The following is a 19,674-nucleotide window of genomic DNA, read 5'->3' on the forward strand; positions in this document are numbered from 1 at the left end:
GCTGAAACATATACCTATAGTATCAAGTCATATTAAAATCCTTCAAGGGGTTTAGGAGATACAGAGCGGACACTAAATGGAAGGCTCAAAAGTTTGACCTTAAGTTGTGAACTTGACCTTGAGCCAACATGGCTGACTCATGAGTTCTGCATATCATCTTTATAAAGTGATCATTTGGCCCAAGTTTCCAAAGTTTAATGAATTCTTCAAGGGGTTTAGGAGATACAGAGCAGACATAAAATGGAAGGCTCAAACCTTTGACCTTAAGTTGTGACCTTGACCTTAGGCTGACATGACTGACTCATATGTTCTGCAAATCATCTTGTTGAGGTGATGATTTGACGCAAGTTTCATGAAAATTCTTCATTCTTCAATGGGTTTAGGAGATAAAGAGCAGACACAAAATGGAAGGCTCACACCTTTGACCTTAAGTTATGACATTGACCTTAAGCTGACATGACTGACTCATGAGTTCTGCAAATCATCTTGTTGAGGTGATGATTTGACCCAAGTTTCATGAAAATCCTTCAATGGGTTTAGCAGACACAAAATGGAAGGCTCACACCTTTGACCATTAGTTGTGACCTTCACCTTTAGCCAATATGGCTGACTCATGCGTTCTGCACATCGTCTTGATAAGGTGATCATTTGACACAAGTTTCATGAAAATCCTTCAAGGGGTTTAAGTTGGAGCAGATACAATTGTTTTGGACAGACGAACATACTAAAGGACGGACAGAGACCAATTCCTATTACCCCCAACAAACATCCAGGTGATCAAACTTCAAAATATTGAAAAATATGTTGATTATTGAAGGGATTTCGATATCTATTTTATATCATATAACAGTGGTAAATCAATATCCATGCAGCAGCATGAGATACAAAACAAACTGCTACAAATGATGAAGAAATGCCAAGTGTTTAAAATATCTAGCAATTAAGAAATGGCAAGTGTTTTACAATAACTTGCAAAGAAGAAATGGCCAGTGTTTACATATCTAGCAATGAAGAAATGGCACGTGTTTACAATAACTTGCAAAGAAGAAATGGTCAGTGTTTACAATATCTAGCAATGAAGAAATGGCCAGTGTTTACAATATCTAACAATGAAAAAATGGCCAGTGTTTACAATATCCAGCAATGAAGAAATGGCCAGTGTTCACAATATCTAGCATTGAAGAAATGGCCAGTTTTTAAAATATCTTATATCTTACTTTAATTAGAAAATCAACACCACTAAAATGTGATCTACTACTTACAGGCAGATATCTGGCATTTGTATCCAGTGATAGCACTGCAATCTAAAATATACAGAAACTTGTGATACAAATTTTAGAAGACATCAACAATTAGGTTGATAAAGTAGTAAATGAGTTTATGCACTGACAATAAGATACCCATACATTCTATTAATGTAGCAACAAACACGTTGACAAGGAGGTACAAACATATTCAATTAACTTAACAACATACACACTGACGATGAAATAAATACACATTCTATTAACTTAACAACACAAACACTGACAATGAGATATCAGCACATTCCATTAACTTACCAACATACACATTGACAATGAGATATCAGCACATTCTATTAACTTAACAACACACACATTGACAATGAGATATCAGCACATTCTATTACCTTAACAACACACACATTGACAATAAGATACACACATATTCTATTAACTTAACAACACACACATTGACAATGAGATATCAGCACATTCTATTAACTTACCAACATATATATTGACAATTAGATACACACACATTCTATTAACTTAACAACACACACATTGACAATGAAATATCAGCACATTCTATTAACTTACCAACATACACATTGGCAATGAGATATCAGCACATTCCATTAACTTACCAACATATTCATTGACAATGAGATATCAGCACATTCTGTTAACTTACCAACACTCACATTGACAATGAGATATCAGCACATTCTATTAACTTACCAACATATATATTGACAATTAGATACACACACATTCTATTAACTTAACAACACACACATTGACAATGAAATATCAGCACATTCTATTAACTTACCAACATACACATTGGCAATGAGATATCAGCATATTCCATTAACTTACCAACATATTCATTGACAATGAGATATCAGCACATTCTGTTAACTTACCAACATACACATTGACAATGAGATATCAGCACATTCTATTAACTTACCAACATATTCATTGACAATGAGATATCAGCACATTCTGTTAACTTACCAACACTCACATTGACAATGAGATACCAGCACATTCTATTAACTTACCAACATACATATTGACAATGAGATATCAGCACATTCTATTAACTTACCAACATATATATTGACAATGAGATATCAGCACATTCTATTAACTTACCAGCATACATATTGACAATGAGATATCAGCACATTCTATTAACTTAACAACATACACATTGACAATGAGATATCAGCACATTCTGTTAACTTACCAACACTCACACTGACAATGAGATATCAGCACATTCGATTAACTTACCAACATACACATTGACAATGAGATATCAGCACATTCTATTAACTTAACAAGAGACTCATTGACAAAAAGGTATTCACACATTCCATTAACATAACTAGATGTCTACTGACAATAAGACATCCACACACCCAATTAACGTAACTAGACATTCGCTGAAAATAAAATATCTGCACATTCCATTAACTTAACAAGACACTCATGAACAATTAGGTATCCCCACGTTCCATTAACCTAGTATTTAAAGACACACATTGATAATAAGATATCCACACATTCCATTTACTTGACCTGATACATACTGACAATAAGATATTCACATGATCATTAACTTATCAAGACATACTTTGACATTAAGATATCCACACATTCCATTTACTTTACATTATTATTATTATTATTTTTATTATTATCATACCAGATTTATATAGCGCCCTTTTCAAACACGTTCAAAGGCCCTTTAAATATAGCAAACGCAGCCACACAGGGTGTGAAATTCATCCTCTTCTTGTACAGACACAGAACGATCTGACCAGAGGGACAGAGTTAGATAAAGCCGCCAGAAAAGATAGAGAGAACTCCTCTTTTTATACAGACTTGTCTGGCTAACTTAGCCTAGCTCTTTGTGAATAGACAGTCTGGTTCTTTAATGTGCCAGGTGTATAGCACCGATACAAGCAAAGCCATTGTTCCTGGGAAGAACCAGTACAAGCCTCTAAGTTGGGTGGGAGACACACAAGAGCATCTCAGAAATTTCCAGTGCCTGATCTGGGATTTGAACCCCGGACCTCTGGATTGACAGTCAAGCATGTTACCACTAGACCATCTGCCAACTACATGATACTCAATGATAATAATGTATCCGCTCATTCCATTTACTTGACCTGAGACTCACTGACAATAAGATATTCACATATTCTATTTATTTAACAAGATGCACTTTGACAATAAGATATCCACACATTCCAGATGCTCAGTGACAATAAGATATTCACATACTCTATTAATAAGATGTATTTGACAATAAGATATATATGTACAGTCCATTAACTTAACAAGATTTAACAAGACACTGACAATAAGATATCCACACATTCCATCAGCTTTACAAGACAAACTTTGACAATAAAGTATCTGCACAATTTTTTACTTAAAAAGATGCTCAATGACCATAAGATATTAGCATATTCCATTAACTTAACACAATGCTCACTGACAATAAGATATCTGCACATATTATTTATTCACATAGATATTCAATGACAATAAGATATCCATACATTCTATTAACTTACTTGTAAGATCGACTACAAAATCCGTCCAGGGACCACTCTGATTACATTTTGACACAGCTTGAACCTAATATTTATCAAAACAAAAAGGTAATAGCATTATTTTCAGAGTATATTAGTTTCTTGATTCTTTTCGCTTAAACCTAGAGAAAAGATATAGAAATGCCATATACAGTCGAACTTCGTTAACTCAAACCCAACAACGCCAGCAAAATTTGTTAGTGATCAGTTGTTCGAGTTATTGAACAAAATTCATTATACAGGGATTTTTACAAGACCTGACGACCAGTTCAAGAGAAGGGTGTTGTACTAATTATCTGAGTTCGAGTTACAAAGTTTGACTGTATAGTGTAAAGGCTGGTAACTACTGAGCAAAAATACATCATAAATAAAAACAGTTCAATTGTACACATAAGTACTTCATTAGCAAACAATATTGTAAGAAATACATATAAACTTTAGTACCTGAGCAGTGAATACAGATAAACTTTTGTACCTGAGCAGTGAATACACAGTCCAAGGAGTTGCTTCCAATTGTCATCAAAATATGCCGAGATTGGTTTTGCTGTAAAAGAACAATGACAAAATGCTAAAAGAAGGCCATTGTCAGGTCAGCTGTAAAAAAGATAGTCTGGCATCTGTAAGAAATATATATCGGCTATCACTCTTTGCATTATTGATAATGACCATTTAACTTAGAGCCCCATCCCACCACAGTTATATCAATAGACAGAGCACAGGACTAGGAATCAAGGTCTCAAGTTCGATACCCAGGCATGGCATACTGTGAAATAGTTTAAATTCCTGGACATGAAACTTTGCAGGTTAACCCAAAATGGTTATTTCATTGGGATATAATGACTATTTCATGGGGATATTATGGCTATTTCATGGCAATATCATGGCTATTCCATTTGAGATATTATGGCTATTTCATGGCAATATCATGGTTACTAAATGTGGGATATTATGGCTATTTCATGGGGACATTATGCCTAATTCATGGCTATATGAATTAAAGGATTTCAACCTTTGAAGATAAAATGAATGGTGATTTTATTTGCTGGTCACAGATTAAAGCAATAAGGAAATCCATGAACATTATTCCCCCATGATTTTGAAAGATTTTACAGCATGTTCGTCATGATGATCTGACATAAAACATTGTGTCTGAAGTCACACACCCTCCACCCCAGCCTCATATAGAGGAGTTGGCATTTTAATATGGAGATGAAGTCAGTACTGGTTCAGAATCCAGGAAGACTTGTTAGGTCAATCAATCCACCATATACACTACTGAAATACTACTGACAATACATCACTTCGTAGCCGTACTAAAACTGAAAGTTACTTCAAGGAAAAGATCTCCTCAAATTTAACATTATCAGAAAACTTTGTACATGTAGCAATAAAATATGCATATCATCTTCTCTAAACACGTGTATGTAAAAAACATGACACTAAGGTTAAAGTGTATCAGGTACAAACCATTGGTGTATAAATCGGCAGACTGTCCTTGGATACATCACTACAATAGCGTCTCACCATTGGGTTCCAACGATAATGAAGTATGTCAGAGTCATGCCAACCTGAGACAAATAAATTATGTTTAGTTTAAACTTATCTAATTCAAACTGATTGTAGAGGAAGGTCTTCTTAATAGAACATAGGATGAAAACACATGCAAGAGTTAGCCATAGAGCTTGAGCCAGCTAGAGACAGTCATAGCGCTTGAGCCAGCTAGAGACAGTCATAGCGCTTGAGCCAGCTAGAGACAGTCATAGAGCTTGAGCCAGCTAGAGTTAGCCATAGAGCTTGAGTCAGCTAGAGACAGTCATAGAGTTTGAGCCAGCTAGAGACAGTCATAGAGCTTGAACCAGCAAGAGACAGTCACAGAGCTTGAGCTAGCTAGAGACAGTCATAGGAGTCGAGTCAGCTAGAGACAGTCATAGAGCTTGAGCCAACTAGAGACAGCCACAGAGCTTGAGCCAGCTAGAGACAGTCATAGAGCTTGAGCCAACTAGAGACAGCCACAGAGCTTGAGCCAGCTAGAGGCAGTCACAGAGCTAGAGCCAGCTAGTTTGCCATAGAGCTTGAGCTGGCTAGAGTTAGCCATAAAGCTTGAGCCAGCTAGAGCTAGCCATAGAGCTTGAGCCAGCTAGAGTTAGCCATAGAGCTTAGCCGGTTAGAGTCACCATAGAGCTTGAGCCGGCTAGTGTTAGCCATAGAGCTCGAGCCGGCTAGAGTTAGCCACTGATATTAGTGGGAGCAGTGTTTCATTTTAAAGCCATACCAAATTGATTTGTCGTTCGTCAGAACTACCGCATCAATGATTTCATTCCCGAGAAACAAAAAAAGAAAAAAAAATTTACCCGCCCACACATCCAAAAAATCTCCGAATTTTTTTTTTTTTTCTGATTACACGGTCCGGAATGATAATGGCAAAACAGGTTTTATCGCTGTTTTAATGCGTCAAAGTGATATTGGTCGGAATTCATGCGTTCGTAATACATGTAGCTGATGACTCAAACTCAAAAAGTTAGGAATTATGGTGTTGTTCATCATTTGTTTTAAATCTGGAGTGTCTGTGCTAGTGCCACACATGGCCTTCGATGTGCCGGTAGGTGATGAAGTAGGCACGTTCTACGATTGTTCAATACAGTGAAAAGAACAAAGCCCGACTTGTAAGATGTGCACGGGGATTGAATTCAATTAAAAATATTTGGATTAAACATAGAAATACTGTTCAGATAAAGTTTTCAAACCATTTGTTATCAGTTGTTTAGTTCAATATGTTAGATCTAGAGCCGAAGCCGAGTGCTTTCTTAAAAAACAAGAGCTGTCTCCATAGGATGACACATGCCCCCGATGGCACTTTGAATGAATAGTTATGGCCGATGTTAGAGTTTAGGACCTTTGACCTACGGACCTGGGTCTTGCGTGCGACACGTCGTCTTACTGTGCCACACATTCATGCGTAGTTATTTTAAAATCCATGCATGAATGACAAAGATATGGACCGGACATGCCCATCAATGCACTATCATGAAATATGACCTTTAACGTCTAAGTGTGACCTTGACCTTTAAGCTACAGACCTGGGTCTTGTGCGCGACACGTCGTCTTACTGTGCCACACATTTATGTGTAGTTACTTGAAAATCCATCCATGGATGACAAAGATATGGACCGGACACGCCCATCAATGCACCATCATGAAAAATGACCTTTAACGTCTAAGTGTGACCTTGACCTTTGAGCTACAGACCTGGGTCTTGCGCGCGACACGTCGTCTTACTGTGGTACACATTCATGCCAAGTTATTTGAAAATCCATCCATGGATGACAAAGATACGAAAATTGCAGACAGACCGACAGACGGTTCAAAAACTATATGCCTCCCTTCGGGGGCATAAAAAGTTTGTTCACAGATCCTGACCGATCCATCACATTAATTGTCTCGGGCCCAAATCGTTTTGAACGTAACTTCTTTAGTACGGCAGTCAGATATTCTATCACAAGAGGGCTATGATGGCCCTATATCGCTCACCTGTTATCATTGCACTTGAGGACAAGAAGGTCCTCAAAACAAATATCTAAGTCCAAAGGACAGGAACAACAAAGGGAAGAAATTTAACCAAAAAGAAAAAAAAAATCTTACAAGGTATAGATATGTCAAAATACACCTAAAAATTGGAGGTACCATCCATGTTGTACCAAAGAAAAGTGGTCTCGGTTTTTCCCTATGTCCAATAATAAAAAAGTTACTAAAAATAAGCTATTTATAGTAACGTAAAAGGGAAGTAATAAGAAAAAAATTATTGTAAGTGAACAAAAGAAGGATCTGCCAAATAAATCTGTTGACATAAATGATATTTCAGATCAGTATCTTCATTAGTTACGGAGATATACCCATTTTAATTTGAAATAAAGGGAGGTAATTTGACATAAAATCAGTCCATAGTTATCTACCCAGATTGGCTCAGTCCAACTAATGACAATAATGAAATTTCAAATAAGTCCTATAAGTACTTACTGATATAAATCCATTTTGATTACAATCAGGGGAGGTAATCAAATATAAAATAACTCTGGAACCTACAATTGCATCTGATTTGTCATGTAATCCAAGATTTATTGTTGTTGAAGATATTTTGGAAGTTTGTATCAAATAAAACCATAAATGAAGTCTCTATATGGCTGCAAAAGCCAAAATAGCCAATTTTGGACCTTTCAGGGGCCATAACTCTGGAACCCATGAAGGAATCTGTCCAGTTCAAGAAAGGAACCAAGATCTTGTGGTAATACAAGTTGTGTGCAAGTTTGGTTAACCTCAACTCATAAATGAAGCTGCTATTGTGCAGACAAGGTCAAAACAGCTAATTTTGGCTATATTAGGGGCCATAACTCTGGAACCCATTAAGGGATCTGGCCGGTTTAAAAAAGGAACCGAGATCTTATGGTGACACAAGTTTTGTGCAAGTTTGATTAAATTCAAATCATAAATGAAGCTGCTATTGTGCAGACAAGGTCAAAATAGGTAATTCTGGCCCTTTCAGGGGCCATAACTCTGGAACCCATAATGGAATTTCGCCAGTTGAAGAAATGAACCAAGATCTTATGGTGATACAAGTTGTGTGCAAGTTTGGTTAAAATAAAATCATAAATGAAGCTGCTATTGTGCAGACAAGGTCAAAATAGCTAATTCTGGCCCTTTCAGGGGCCATAACTCTGGAACCCATAATGGAATCTGGCCAGTTCAAGAAAGGAACCAAGATCTTATGGTGATACAAGTTGTGTGCAAGTTTGGTAAAAATCAAATTATAAATAAAGCTGCTATTGTGCAGACAATGTCAAAATAGCTAATTTTGGCCCTTTCAGGGGCCATAACTCTGGAACCCATAATGGGATCTGGCCAGTTCAAGAAAGGAACTGAGATCTTATGGTGATACAAGTTGTGTGCAAGCTTGATTAAAATAAAATCATAAATGAAACCACTATCGTGCAGACAAGAAATTGTTGACGCACGCACGCACGGACTGACGACGGACGAAGGGTGATCACAAAAGCTCACCTTGTCACTATGTGACAGGTGAGCTAAAAATGCATATATTCAATTTAAAAAAATATTTAGCTTTTCAAATAAGTAGTGTAGATATTACAAGAGCTGTCCGTAAGACAGGCAAGCTCGACCATTCGAAATATTGTCACAGAAGCAGGAAATTATTACCCAAAATGTTAAATATCGAAAGAGTTTTAAGTTCGAAATGGGACATAATTTGACCAAAATGTATATCAGAGTTATGGGACTTGATACTATCAACTAGTTTAATAACCCCGAAGAAACATGTTAAGTTTCAATTCCATATCTGCATTAGTTTTGGAGATAGTAACTTGCATGTAAAACTTTAACCAGAATTTTCAAAGTCCAAAAGGGGGCATAATTTGCTCAAAATACATGTTAAGAGTTATGGAACTTGACCCAGTGAGCTTGGTAACTGACCTAGAAAAAGAATAAATAAGTTTCAAAGCTATATGCCTTTTGGTAATAGCTGTATGTACTTGCACGCAAAACTTTAACCAGGATTTTCTAAGTCCAAAAGGGGGCATAATTTGCCCAAAATACATGTCAGAGTTATGGGACTTGATTCTATCAACTAGTTTTATAACCCCGAAGACACATGTGAAGTTTCAATTTAATATCTGCATTAGTTTTGGAGATAGTAACTTGCAATTAAAACTTTAACCAGGATTTTCTTAGTCCAAAAGGGGGCATAATTTGCTCAAAATACATATCAGAGTTATGGGACTTGACCCAGTGAGGTAGGTAATTGATCTAGAAAAAGAAAAAATAAGTTTCAAATCAATATGCCTTTTAGTAATAGCTGTATGTACTTGCACGCAAAACTTTAACCAGAATTTTCTAAGTCCAAAAGGGGGCATAATTTGGCCAAAATACATGTCAGAGTTATGGGACTTGACCCAGTGAGGTAGGTAATTGATCTAGAAAAAGAAAAAACAAGTTTCAAATCTATATGTCTTTTAGTAATAGCTGTATGTACTTGCATGCAAAACTTTAACCAAAATTTTCTATGTACAAAAGGGGGCATAATTTGGCGAAAATGAAGGTCAGAGTTATGGGACTTGGTGCTATCAACTAGTTTTATAACCCCGAAGACACATGTGAAGTTTCAATTAGTTTTGGAGATAGTAACTTGCATGTAAAACTTTAACCAGAATTTTCTAAGACCAAAAGGGGGCATAATTTGCTCAAAATACATGTTAGAGTTATGGAACTTGACCCAGTGAGGTTGGTAATTGACCTAGAAAAAGAATAAATAAGTTTCAAAGCTATATGCCTTTAAATGATAGCTGTATGTACTTGCATGCAAAAACTTAACCAAGGTGTGACGCCGATGCCGACGTCGACGCCGACACCAGGGTGAGTAGAATAGCTAGACTATTCTTCGAATAGTCGAGCTAAAAATAATTTCTGTCGTATTGTAACCCCAATTTTCCCTGTTTGTATATTAACTGGCTGTGAATTGATTTAAAGAAAGAAACTGAAAAAATAGACCTTCCCAACTCAAAATTTCTGGGTCAATCAAAGCACAACAAATAACACTTTTAAGAGCGGCCATACTGGGATCATTCTTTGTCCGTCTGTTATCATTTTTGACTGAAATGAACCTCTACCACAAAAACTTAAGCTAGCCTGATCTGTTAAGAAATTATTCCAATGGGATTCGAGCAGTGTCGAAGCATTTGTGTGCCCAACTCCGTTTGGTCTCATTGGTCAAGTGATTTATTACTTTCCCCTCACCTCTACCATTTGGAGTTTCACTAGGAGCACAAAGTTGCTCATGTGTCGAAGCCATCTAACTGGGTTTCAGAAGATATGTTATTCCACTCGGGTGCCCGTTTTGTCTTAAATATTCCTCATCCTGTGCCGTTAAATGGGCACACCTTTAGATTAATGTAGAACAATCAAAATTAAAAATAAGACACTCATCCCTTAGTAATTATAAATACAAAATTTTAAAACAAAGTGATTCAGTGAGTTTTGGCAAGAATTTATTTGCAAAATCATTCATTTAGTCTTTAAAACATATAGATAAGCTATCTAATGTGTTAGTCACACTGTAAATGTTTGATTTCTGTGTTATTCTTAAAGAAATGTTAACTTCATGTATAATCATAACCGCCTCTTCTAGGGTCCAAGCTGGGAAAAAAAAAAATACCCGCTCGCTCCATGTAAAATCTACCCGCCTCTGAAAAAATAAAAACTGACAAAAAAAATAAAAAAATATTTGCTCGCTCGCTCCCATTTTTTTGGAAAATTTTCCGAAGAACTATTAATCAATTTGGTATGGCCTAATTTTAAGTAAAATACTGCTTTCTGGATCATGGACTTTTAACCAGAACTTGAACGTAACCACAATTCTTGCACATCGGACTGGCGTTTCCGGTGATTTTACCCATGCCGGCAAAACCCATCTGGCACCCCGCATGCCAGATGACTCTCGTACTGTTAATGACAACTAGTGGCTCATGCACTGATAATATATTGTTTATGTAAAATACGAAAAAAGCAGGTACCTTGATAGTTTCTCTCCATTCCTTATAGTATATTTCTCGATTCAAAATACATTAGCTTTCCGTAAGAACATAACGTTACGCTGCAAATGATGAAACTAAAGTGGAACTTTGTTATGATGCGTAACGCAAAACATCCTGATGTCACTTCTGCTTACGGACGTTAATTTCCCGCGCTCTACTATAAGAAAGAGTGCTACAAAGAAAGTTTTTCTACTTGTTATTTGTAAAATACGGTATGCAAGAAAAATAATCTGCCAGAATAAAATGCTAACATGTATACGATATGCAAGAAAAAATATCAGTCATGTGTTTACGAATCGGATGGAAATATCTGTCCCTCGGCCACCTGAGCATGGGCAGTAATTCGGCAAGCCTCATTACCGCCCAATGCGCAGGTGCCCTCGGGACGGATATTTCTATCCGATTCATAAACACATGACAGATATTATTAGTCTTTCTGAAAAGTCCATTTTCACCAAGATTCAAATCCATGACCTCAAGGTAAGGAGACAGATGCTCTTCCCCTACACCAATGCCCTTCCAGACTTTAAAAAGATTATGTTTAACCCTGAAAAAGCTGAATATCTATATCTTCTTTCAGTTACAATTACCAGTTTTGTTCAATTTATTACCATGACAACAGACGATTTGACAATTAAATCTTTCAAATCAGAAAAAGTGTTTTAAAAAGTTGAATAAGTCTATGCATAACTACACTTGCTGCTAGTTTCTTCATACTTAGTAAGTCCAGATGAACTTTAAAGATAAGAAGACATATGGAATATCCTCAATATAACTTTACAGACCTGCTGGAGGGTCCCATTGTAGTATTGCCATGAATCGTGACTGTGACTTATTGTTCTTGTTTACATAATAATAAACGCCATTGCCAGTGTAGTTTATATTCTGAACTCGTCCAGGTATCAGTGCTTCAGAAATTATAAAAAACAACAATTAAGTTATAGAAAATGAAAGGACAAAGGCAAGATGGATTAAAGTTGTTCAGGCAAGCAATCACACATAAAAGTATCTGTCACATCTTTAATTTGCAGCAACCACAAAGTATGTGATGCAAGGATTCTAAATAACGTATTTCGATTATCAAGCTTGAAAGAAAATAGTTTTCTTTTTTTTCTGTTTTTAGCTTTGGTAGCCATTTTTTTCTGGAACTATCGACGTAATTATGATAACATGCTATGACCTGTGTTTCTTTGAAAATCAGTGAATAACAGACTTCACATATAAGCAAAGTCATTCAATGACCTGTTCAAAGTAGCATTTTGATCTCTGAATCAGTAAAAGTGTTAGTAAACTTTCTTTTATTTTAACTTACAAAATGTCACATTCTATGCAACTTATGTTTCAGACAAATATCTTTCTTTAAAAACTATACGTTTACAAGTACACAAGAAATCTTTACTGAAGATTTATTCATGTAAAGTAATAAAAACCTGAGAGTAAAGACAAGTATTTACCTGGTATTTTGACAGCAGAACTGAAACCCATGGACCCAAACTCGTTGATGGCCATCACCCTGTAACTGTCTGTGTTACATATGTTGCTTAGATCAAACTTCACACTGGTTCCTCTCAGCTGAAAACAATAATTACCTATTAACACTATTTTACCTTTTTTCTCTGTTTGACTTTAAACTTTTAATGCATATGGATGGAAATTGCATTTCATCTCAATATGGCAAATATTTGTGTCAAGTTGTTTGAAAATTATTGCTGTATATAAAAAAAGAAATAGAGTATATCTGTATCATTATGTGACAGTCACACAGCTGTAAAAACCTGTCTGAAAATAACATAAGTACGGCAATGGAAGGGGAGACATAATAAGTTCACAATTAGTTATCAACTGCAATTCAGTGTTGTTTTGTAAAAGTAGAGAAGTGAGTAAATAAAACAGTCATACCCATGATTTAATTGCAACAGAGCGAACACTGGACCATTTCAGGTCTGGATGGGTTTCTTCTACAATATAGATTGTTGCATATGAAGATGATGATGAACTTGGAGATAACTGTGTCGGGACATTCCAGGATAACTCAACACTCCGTGGTGATGTACGGTTAATGGAGACATGTGGTACATGTACAAGATGATCTCTGTTTGGATCTGTAAAAATAAATAAATCTACAATAATAGTATATATGTCAGACACACTTACCTGGGTAATGTCACTACCATGCTTGAAAACATGTAAATGTTATCATCTGAAACAGTTCCAGTGTAACATATACGCGGAAATGACTGTTTCAGTGAGTGAGAGCTAAATTATTTGAAAAACAACTTAAAAAAACTTAAGCGCAGTGAAAACTCTATGAAAATTTTATGCATGTAGCAGTGACATTAAAAGGTTTCTACAGATTAAATTTATCACCTGTCACATGTGACTGACTATCACTCAATTGAAATCACACACATCAGTACTGACACATTTTTTCTTCTTCAATGACTTCAGTACCTTACACAAGGGGGTCCTGATGTCCCTGTTTCAATCACCTGACCTAGTTCTTACCACAAGCACGGGTCCAGTGTATATTTTTTGTTTAATATAATTTTTTTCACACAAATATACTTTATATATGTTAGTCAAATGAAAAAAAAAAGTTGGTGGCAAAAAATCCAGTAATAGTGTCATATACGTTGAAAAGGTGAACTATGCGAGCGTAACGTTATGGGAAGCAACTCGGCAAACTTGTGGAACATTTCAAAATCGGAGTTTATACACTTGCAGCCACTACCTGCATGATCGCACCTTTGAAACATTTAAAGCCTTCCATAAATGCTAAACTGGCCCCATAAATTGCTTTGAAAAACACAGTACAAGTCTCTACGAACGAAATATTTCAGTTATCCCCGGTGATTTCATTCCGGATAGCGGACGTGTTCCTGGTTTTTATCACTTCGTTTGGTAGCTGAAATCGCCGGGGATATTTGAAATATTTCGCTCCTAGAGACTTGTTCTGTGTATTTCAAAGCAATTTATGGTGTCAGTTTAGTATTTATGGATAGCTTAAGATGTGTCGAAGGTGCAATCATGCAGGTAGTGACTGCAAGTGTATAAACTCCGATTTTGAAATGTTCCACAAGTTTGCCGAGTTGCTTCCCATAGCGTTACGCTCGCATAGTTCACCTTTTCAATGTATATGACACTATTACCGGATTTTTTGCCACCGACTTTTTTTTTCATTTGACTAACATATATAAAGTAGATTTGTTTGAAAAAAATTATATTAAACAAAAAATGTACACTGGACCCGTGCCTGTGGTTCTTACCCCTGATATCATAGTACCTAATTTGGCATTGACTTCATAGAGAAAAAACATTTAGACCATGTCTTATGTGAATTTGGTAATCATCAACCATTTTTTTTATAAGATTTGACCTTGTAAAATATTTTTTTAACCTCATAGTCTCCACTTCTTTTAAATCTGACCTAGATTTTATATAAACAAACATTCTGACAAAACTGTAACTCGGTTTTAAACTGAAACTAGACTTCATAGAGACAAACATTCTAAGTTTTAAGGAGATTAAACAGAAAATGTGGCTTCTAGAGTGCTTTTTTCTCTGATTTGACCAAGTGACCTAAATTTTGACCTCAGGTAACCTTATTTTGAAATTGACTTAGGATTCACAGAGACAAACACTCTGACAAAGCTTTCATAAAATCAAGATTTGGTCTCTAGACTATTAACAAGGTTTTTGATGATTTAACTAGTGATCTACTTTTTGACCTCTGGTAACACAGTTCTGAACTTGATACAGACTTCATGCAGACAAACATTCTAACAAATAACAGTTGCATAAAGATGAAGTAGCTTCTTGAGTGTCACAATGTTTTCCTATATATTGACCAAGCGACCTAGTTTTTGACCCCAGATGACCCAGTTACAAACTCATCCCACATTTTATTGAAGGTAAGATTCTGACCAAGTTTCATTAAGACTGGGCTAAATTTATGACTTTTAGAGAGTTAACTGCCAAACTGTTTATGACACAGGACAGTCCAACCTAAATGGACAACGGACACAGGGTGATCACAATAGCACACCTTGCATAGTTAAGCTAAACAATTAAGAGCTTTTCTTTTAATGCAGCCATTCCCTTACAGAAGCAAGCCTCTGTGGCGTACATGCTGCGTATTTGCTGTGTATATGCCGCGAACACAGTAGTACGCCAGAGGAGTACATTTTACATACACTGCATGCCGCGTACATGCCGCGTACTATTTCAACGAGTACACAGCATGTACGCAGGAGGTCAGTAGTACACTTCAAGTACGCAGCACAGACTCTGAAAATTTAAGGAGTACACTGCATGTACGCAGGAGGGACTTGTACAAGAAAATAGTACACTGCATGTACACCGCAGATACTTCGAAATTTATAACACTTATATTTAGTTGCATTAAAGTTGTTTCCCCTTGATGCAGTTACGCCATTTTCTTCAGATGTTTACCAAATTACATGCTACAAAAATTGATTTATTTCATTGAAAAGTGGATGAAGAAAAGCATACTAATTTATTTGATAACATCAATCTACATTATTTTGGTAAGGGTAAATACTTATTGATGCATGTCACTTATCTTTTTTCTGTTTTTTTCTGTCCAAATGATCAGCATTTGCATAAGGAAGTTGGTGGGGTAAGGAATTTACATTATCACAGCAGTTTCGCCACAAGAGTACACAGCATGTATGCAGCAGGAGTACACAGCATGCAGGAGTACACAGCATGTACGCCGCAGGACTCGGGCCAGGAGTACACAGAATGTACGCCGCAGGAGTACACAGCATGTACGCCGCAGGGGTAGTACACCGCAGGCTCATTTGCATGTGAAAAGTGTATGTGCCGCGTACATGCTGCGTACAATTGCACGCATACTAAATTCCTCCAGCGTACATCCTGTGTACTATGTAGTCCACAGCATGTACGCAGCAAGTAGTACGCGGCAGAGCTCATTTGCATGTCAAAAGTGTACTACAAACGTACTATCGGTGTATGTGCGGTGTATATCCTGCATACTATTTAAAGCCCTTGATTTCAGTACACATCATGTACGCATCATATACGCTGTATGTACACAGCAAGAGTACGCAGCAGGCCTTTTTCTTCTGTAAGGGTTAAACCTACAGAAAATGTAAGAGCACTTACAGTGATGTGTATACAAAACAGAACATGAACTTGTACAGTTTGGTCTCTGAAATTTAAAACAAATTTATGTGAAATTACATATTGACAGAACATTCAGACATATTTAGACAACAGTTTGACAAAATTGTTAGAAATTCTGATTTTCAGGTGTTTTTGAAAACATTGCAAGGCATTTGTTTTGTTTTTTTTTTTCATAAAAAAGAAAGATGAAAAGAATACAACTATAATTTAAAACACTTATATGCCTTTCCTGCCTGCCTCCCCCCACCCCCCACACACACATCCACACAGAACAGCATAGTCACAAATTAGGTATCTATTAAATAACACAACATTTCATCCCATACCATAGTAACAATAAAGTCTGAGGGCAAAGCCCTCTTTCATCTTTGCTAGTTGGTAATTTCTTTGAGCTGAAAGTATAGAGTTTTGACCGAAAAATCAATACATATTAGCCACATGTGCATAGAAAGTTTAATGTTCTAAGGCCAAAGTGTTCTTTATCTATTGATCAGAAATCATTTTCAAGTGTCAATGTGACCTTGACCCCTAACAAAGAGTTCATCTACTTACTTTCGTTAAGTTGTGTATATTAAGCAGCCACAACATGCTTTAAGCAGCCTGTCGCATAACTTCTTAACCTTTAGCCTGCTAAATTTCTAAAATGGGCTGGTCCATCACTCAATTTAGGCAATACCATTTATTATTTGAAGGGGTGTTTACTGAAAATTTACTGACTGAATAGCGAACAGTGAATACCATGATTAGCCTGCACTGGTCGCAAAGGCAGAATAACTCGCCGCCAGCAGGCTAAAGGTTAAAAGGACCCTTTGTCCTATTTTCAACATGTGTTAAGCACCTTCCTTCCTTAAGCAGCCAGACGGTGCTCTCCTGGCTGACTGCTTCAAACAGGATTTACTTAGCTATTGTTTGAAATTGATTTCAAGCACAGGGTCAGTTTGACCTTGACCTTTCACCTACTACCATCAATATCTTAACAGATTTATAAACTGACCATGAGAAACCTAGCTGTGAGGTTCAATAATCTTATGTCAAATTCTCCATTAGAAACCACTGTTAGGGTCAATGTGTCCTTGACCTGGCACATCAAGAGTGCTTTCAAAGAAAATTAAGTACAGTTACAATAACAAGAGCTGTCTAGTGACAGTGCGCTCCACTATTTGCAGACCCTCATCTTATACCAGATTTAAAAAGCATTAGCAAAATTTGTTAAAAACAGAAAGATGCATAATTTTGCCAAAATGTAAACCATTGTTATGAAATTTGCCATGTAAGGTCACCTCATGTGTTGAGGATTATATGCAAAACTTTCAAAAAATGTCTATGTTAAAAAGGGCCATAGTTTATCAAAATGAAAGGTATGAGTTATGTAATTTGCCCTGTCTGGTCAACTCATGATGTTGAAGAAATGTGTAATGTTTGAAAGCATTAGGTCAAGTAGTCTTTGAGAAACCTGCTTACAAACAAAACTCTAATAAAATTTTCTAAGTTAGAAAGGAGGCTTATTTTTGACAAAATAAAAGCTAGAGTTATGTAACTTATTCTGTGAGGTCATCTCATGATGATGAACCCTTGTGCCATGGATGAGGACTCTTATGTTGGTGAAAGGGTGACAACAAAAGCTCTACTATCTGAAGAATTTCAAATATTTGAAATTAAAATTGAACTCATCAGCCAATATTAACTTTTACAATATTATACTGACCGATGAAGAAAAAATGCAAACCAGAAAACTGTACTCACATGTAACTTTTAAAGCACAGTATATTTGTATCAAGAAATATAATTTGAGCTTACATCACAGTCTGTCATCCAGTGTTTAATACCTGTACATTGCCGTTCACAGTGTTTCTACAAAATAAACAAATAAAGAACTAGAACATTTCATTTGTAAAGTTTTGACCTAGAGATGTTTTGATGAACCAAGACTTTGACAAATCATGAATAAACTAGAAAATGCTTTTGTAAAAATGCGCATGTCTCCCCCAATGCAAAGTCCTATAGGCAAGAAGTCAATACGGGGTCAGGAGCGAAAGTCGAAGAGACACTGATGGTTGGCTGCAATAGGGATCATCTACTTGGCATGTCCAGTCATCCCACTAAATTTCAACACTCTTGGCCTAGTGGTTCTCAAGTCACTGTTCAGGCTCCTGTGACCTTGAACTTTGATCAAGTGACCTCAAAATAAATAGGGGTCATCTACTCTGCATGTCCAATCATCCTATTAAGTTTCAACATTGTAGGTCAAGTGGTTCTTAAGTTATTTCCAAAAAATGATTTTACATGAACAGGCCACTGTGACCTTGACCAATGACGGAGTGACCCCAAAATCAATAGGGGTCATCTACTCTTCATGACCAATCATCCTATGAAGAATCAACATTCTGGGTCAAGTGGTTCTCTAGTTATTTATCGGAAATGGTTTTCAATGTTCAGGCCCCTGTGACCTTGACCTTTGACGGAGTGACCCCAAAAACAATATGGGTCATCTACTCTGCATGAACAATCATCCTATGAAGTTTCAACATTCTGGGTCGAGAGGGTCTCAAGTTATTGATCGGAAATGGTTTTCAATGTTCAGGCCCCTGTGACCTTGACCTTTCACAGAGTGACCCCAAAATCGTAAGGGGTCATCTTCTCTGCATGACCAACCATCCTATTTAGTTTCAACATTCTGGGTCAAGTGGTTCTCAAGTTACTGATCGGAAATGGTTTTCAATGTTCAGGCCCCTGTGACCTTGACCTTTAATGGAGTGACCCCAAAATCGATAGGGGTCATCTACTTTGCATGCACAATCATCCTATGAAGTTTCAACATTCTGGGTCAAGAAGTTCTCTAGTTATTGCTCGGAAATGATTTTCATGTTCAGGCCCCTGTGACCTTGACCTTTGATGGAGTGACCCCAAAATCGATAGGGGTCATCTACTTGGCATGCACAATCATCCTATGAAGTTTCAACATTCTGGGTCAAGAAGTTCTCTAGTTATTGCTCAGAAAATGATTTTCCATGTTCAACCCCTGTGACCTTGACCTTTGATGGAGTGACC

General features: G+C 36.6%; 1 protein-coding gene across 1 annotated transcript in view; it reads right to left on the reverse strand.

The window, feature by feature from the left end:
• LOC123564547 (uncharacterized) overlaps window positions 1-19,674 on the reverse strand; it is a 136,954-nt gene that overhangs the window by 107,705 nt on the left and 9,575 nt on the right. The window contains exons 2-10 of the mRNA XM_053516533.1: window positions 18,424-18,477; window positions 16,606-16,651; window positions 13,357-13,559; window positions 12,912-13,029; window positions 12,243-12,365; window positions 5,327-5,427; window positions 4,335-4,403; window positions 3,842-3,905; window positions 1,263-1,304 (exon numbers count right to left, since the gene is read on the reverse strand). Coding sequence (XP_053372508.1) covers window positions 1,263-1,304; window positions 3,842-3,905; window positions 4,335-4,403; window positions 5,327-5,427; window positions 12,243-12,365; window positions 12,912-13,029; window positions 13,357-13,559; window positions 16,606-16,651; window positions 18,424-18,477 — 820 coding nt within the window. The remainder of the gene's footprint in view (window positions 1-1,262; window positions 1,305-3,841; window positions 3,906-4,334; window positions 4,404-5,326; window positions 5,428-12,242; window positions 12,366-12,911; window positions 13,030-13,356; window positions 13,560-16,605; window positions 16,652-18,423; window positions 18,478-19,674) is intronic.

This window comes from Mercenaria mercenaria, chromosome 1, assembly GCF_021730395.1.
Source record: "Mercenaria mercenaria strain notata chromosome 1, MADL_Memer_1, whole genome shotgun sequence".
In the NCBI taxonomy this organism is placed as follows: domain Eukaryota; kingdom Metazoa; phylum Mollusca; class Bivalvia; order Venerida; family Veneridae; genus Mercenaria; species Mercenaria mercenaria.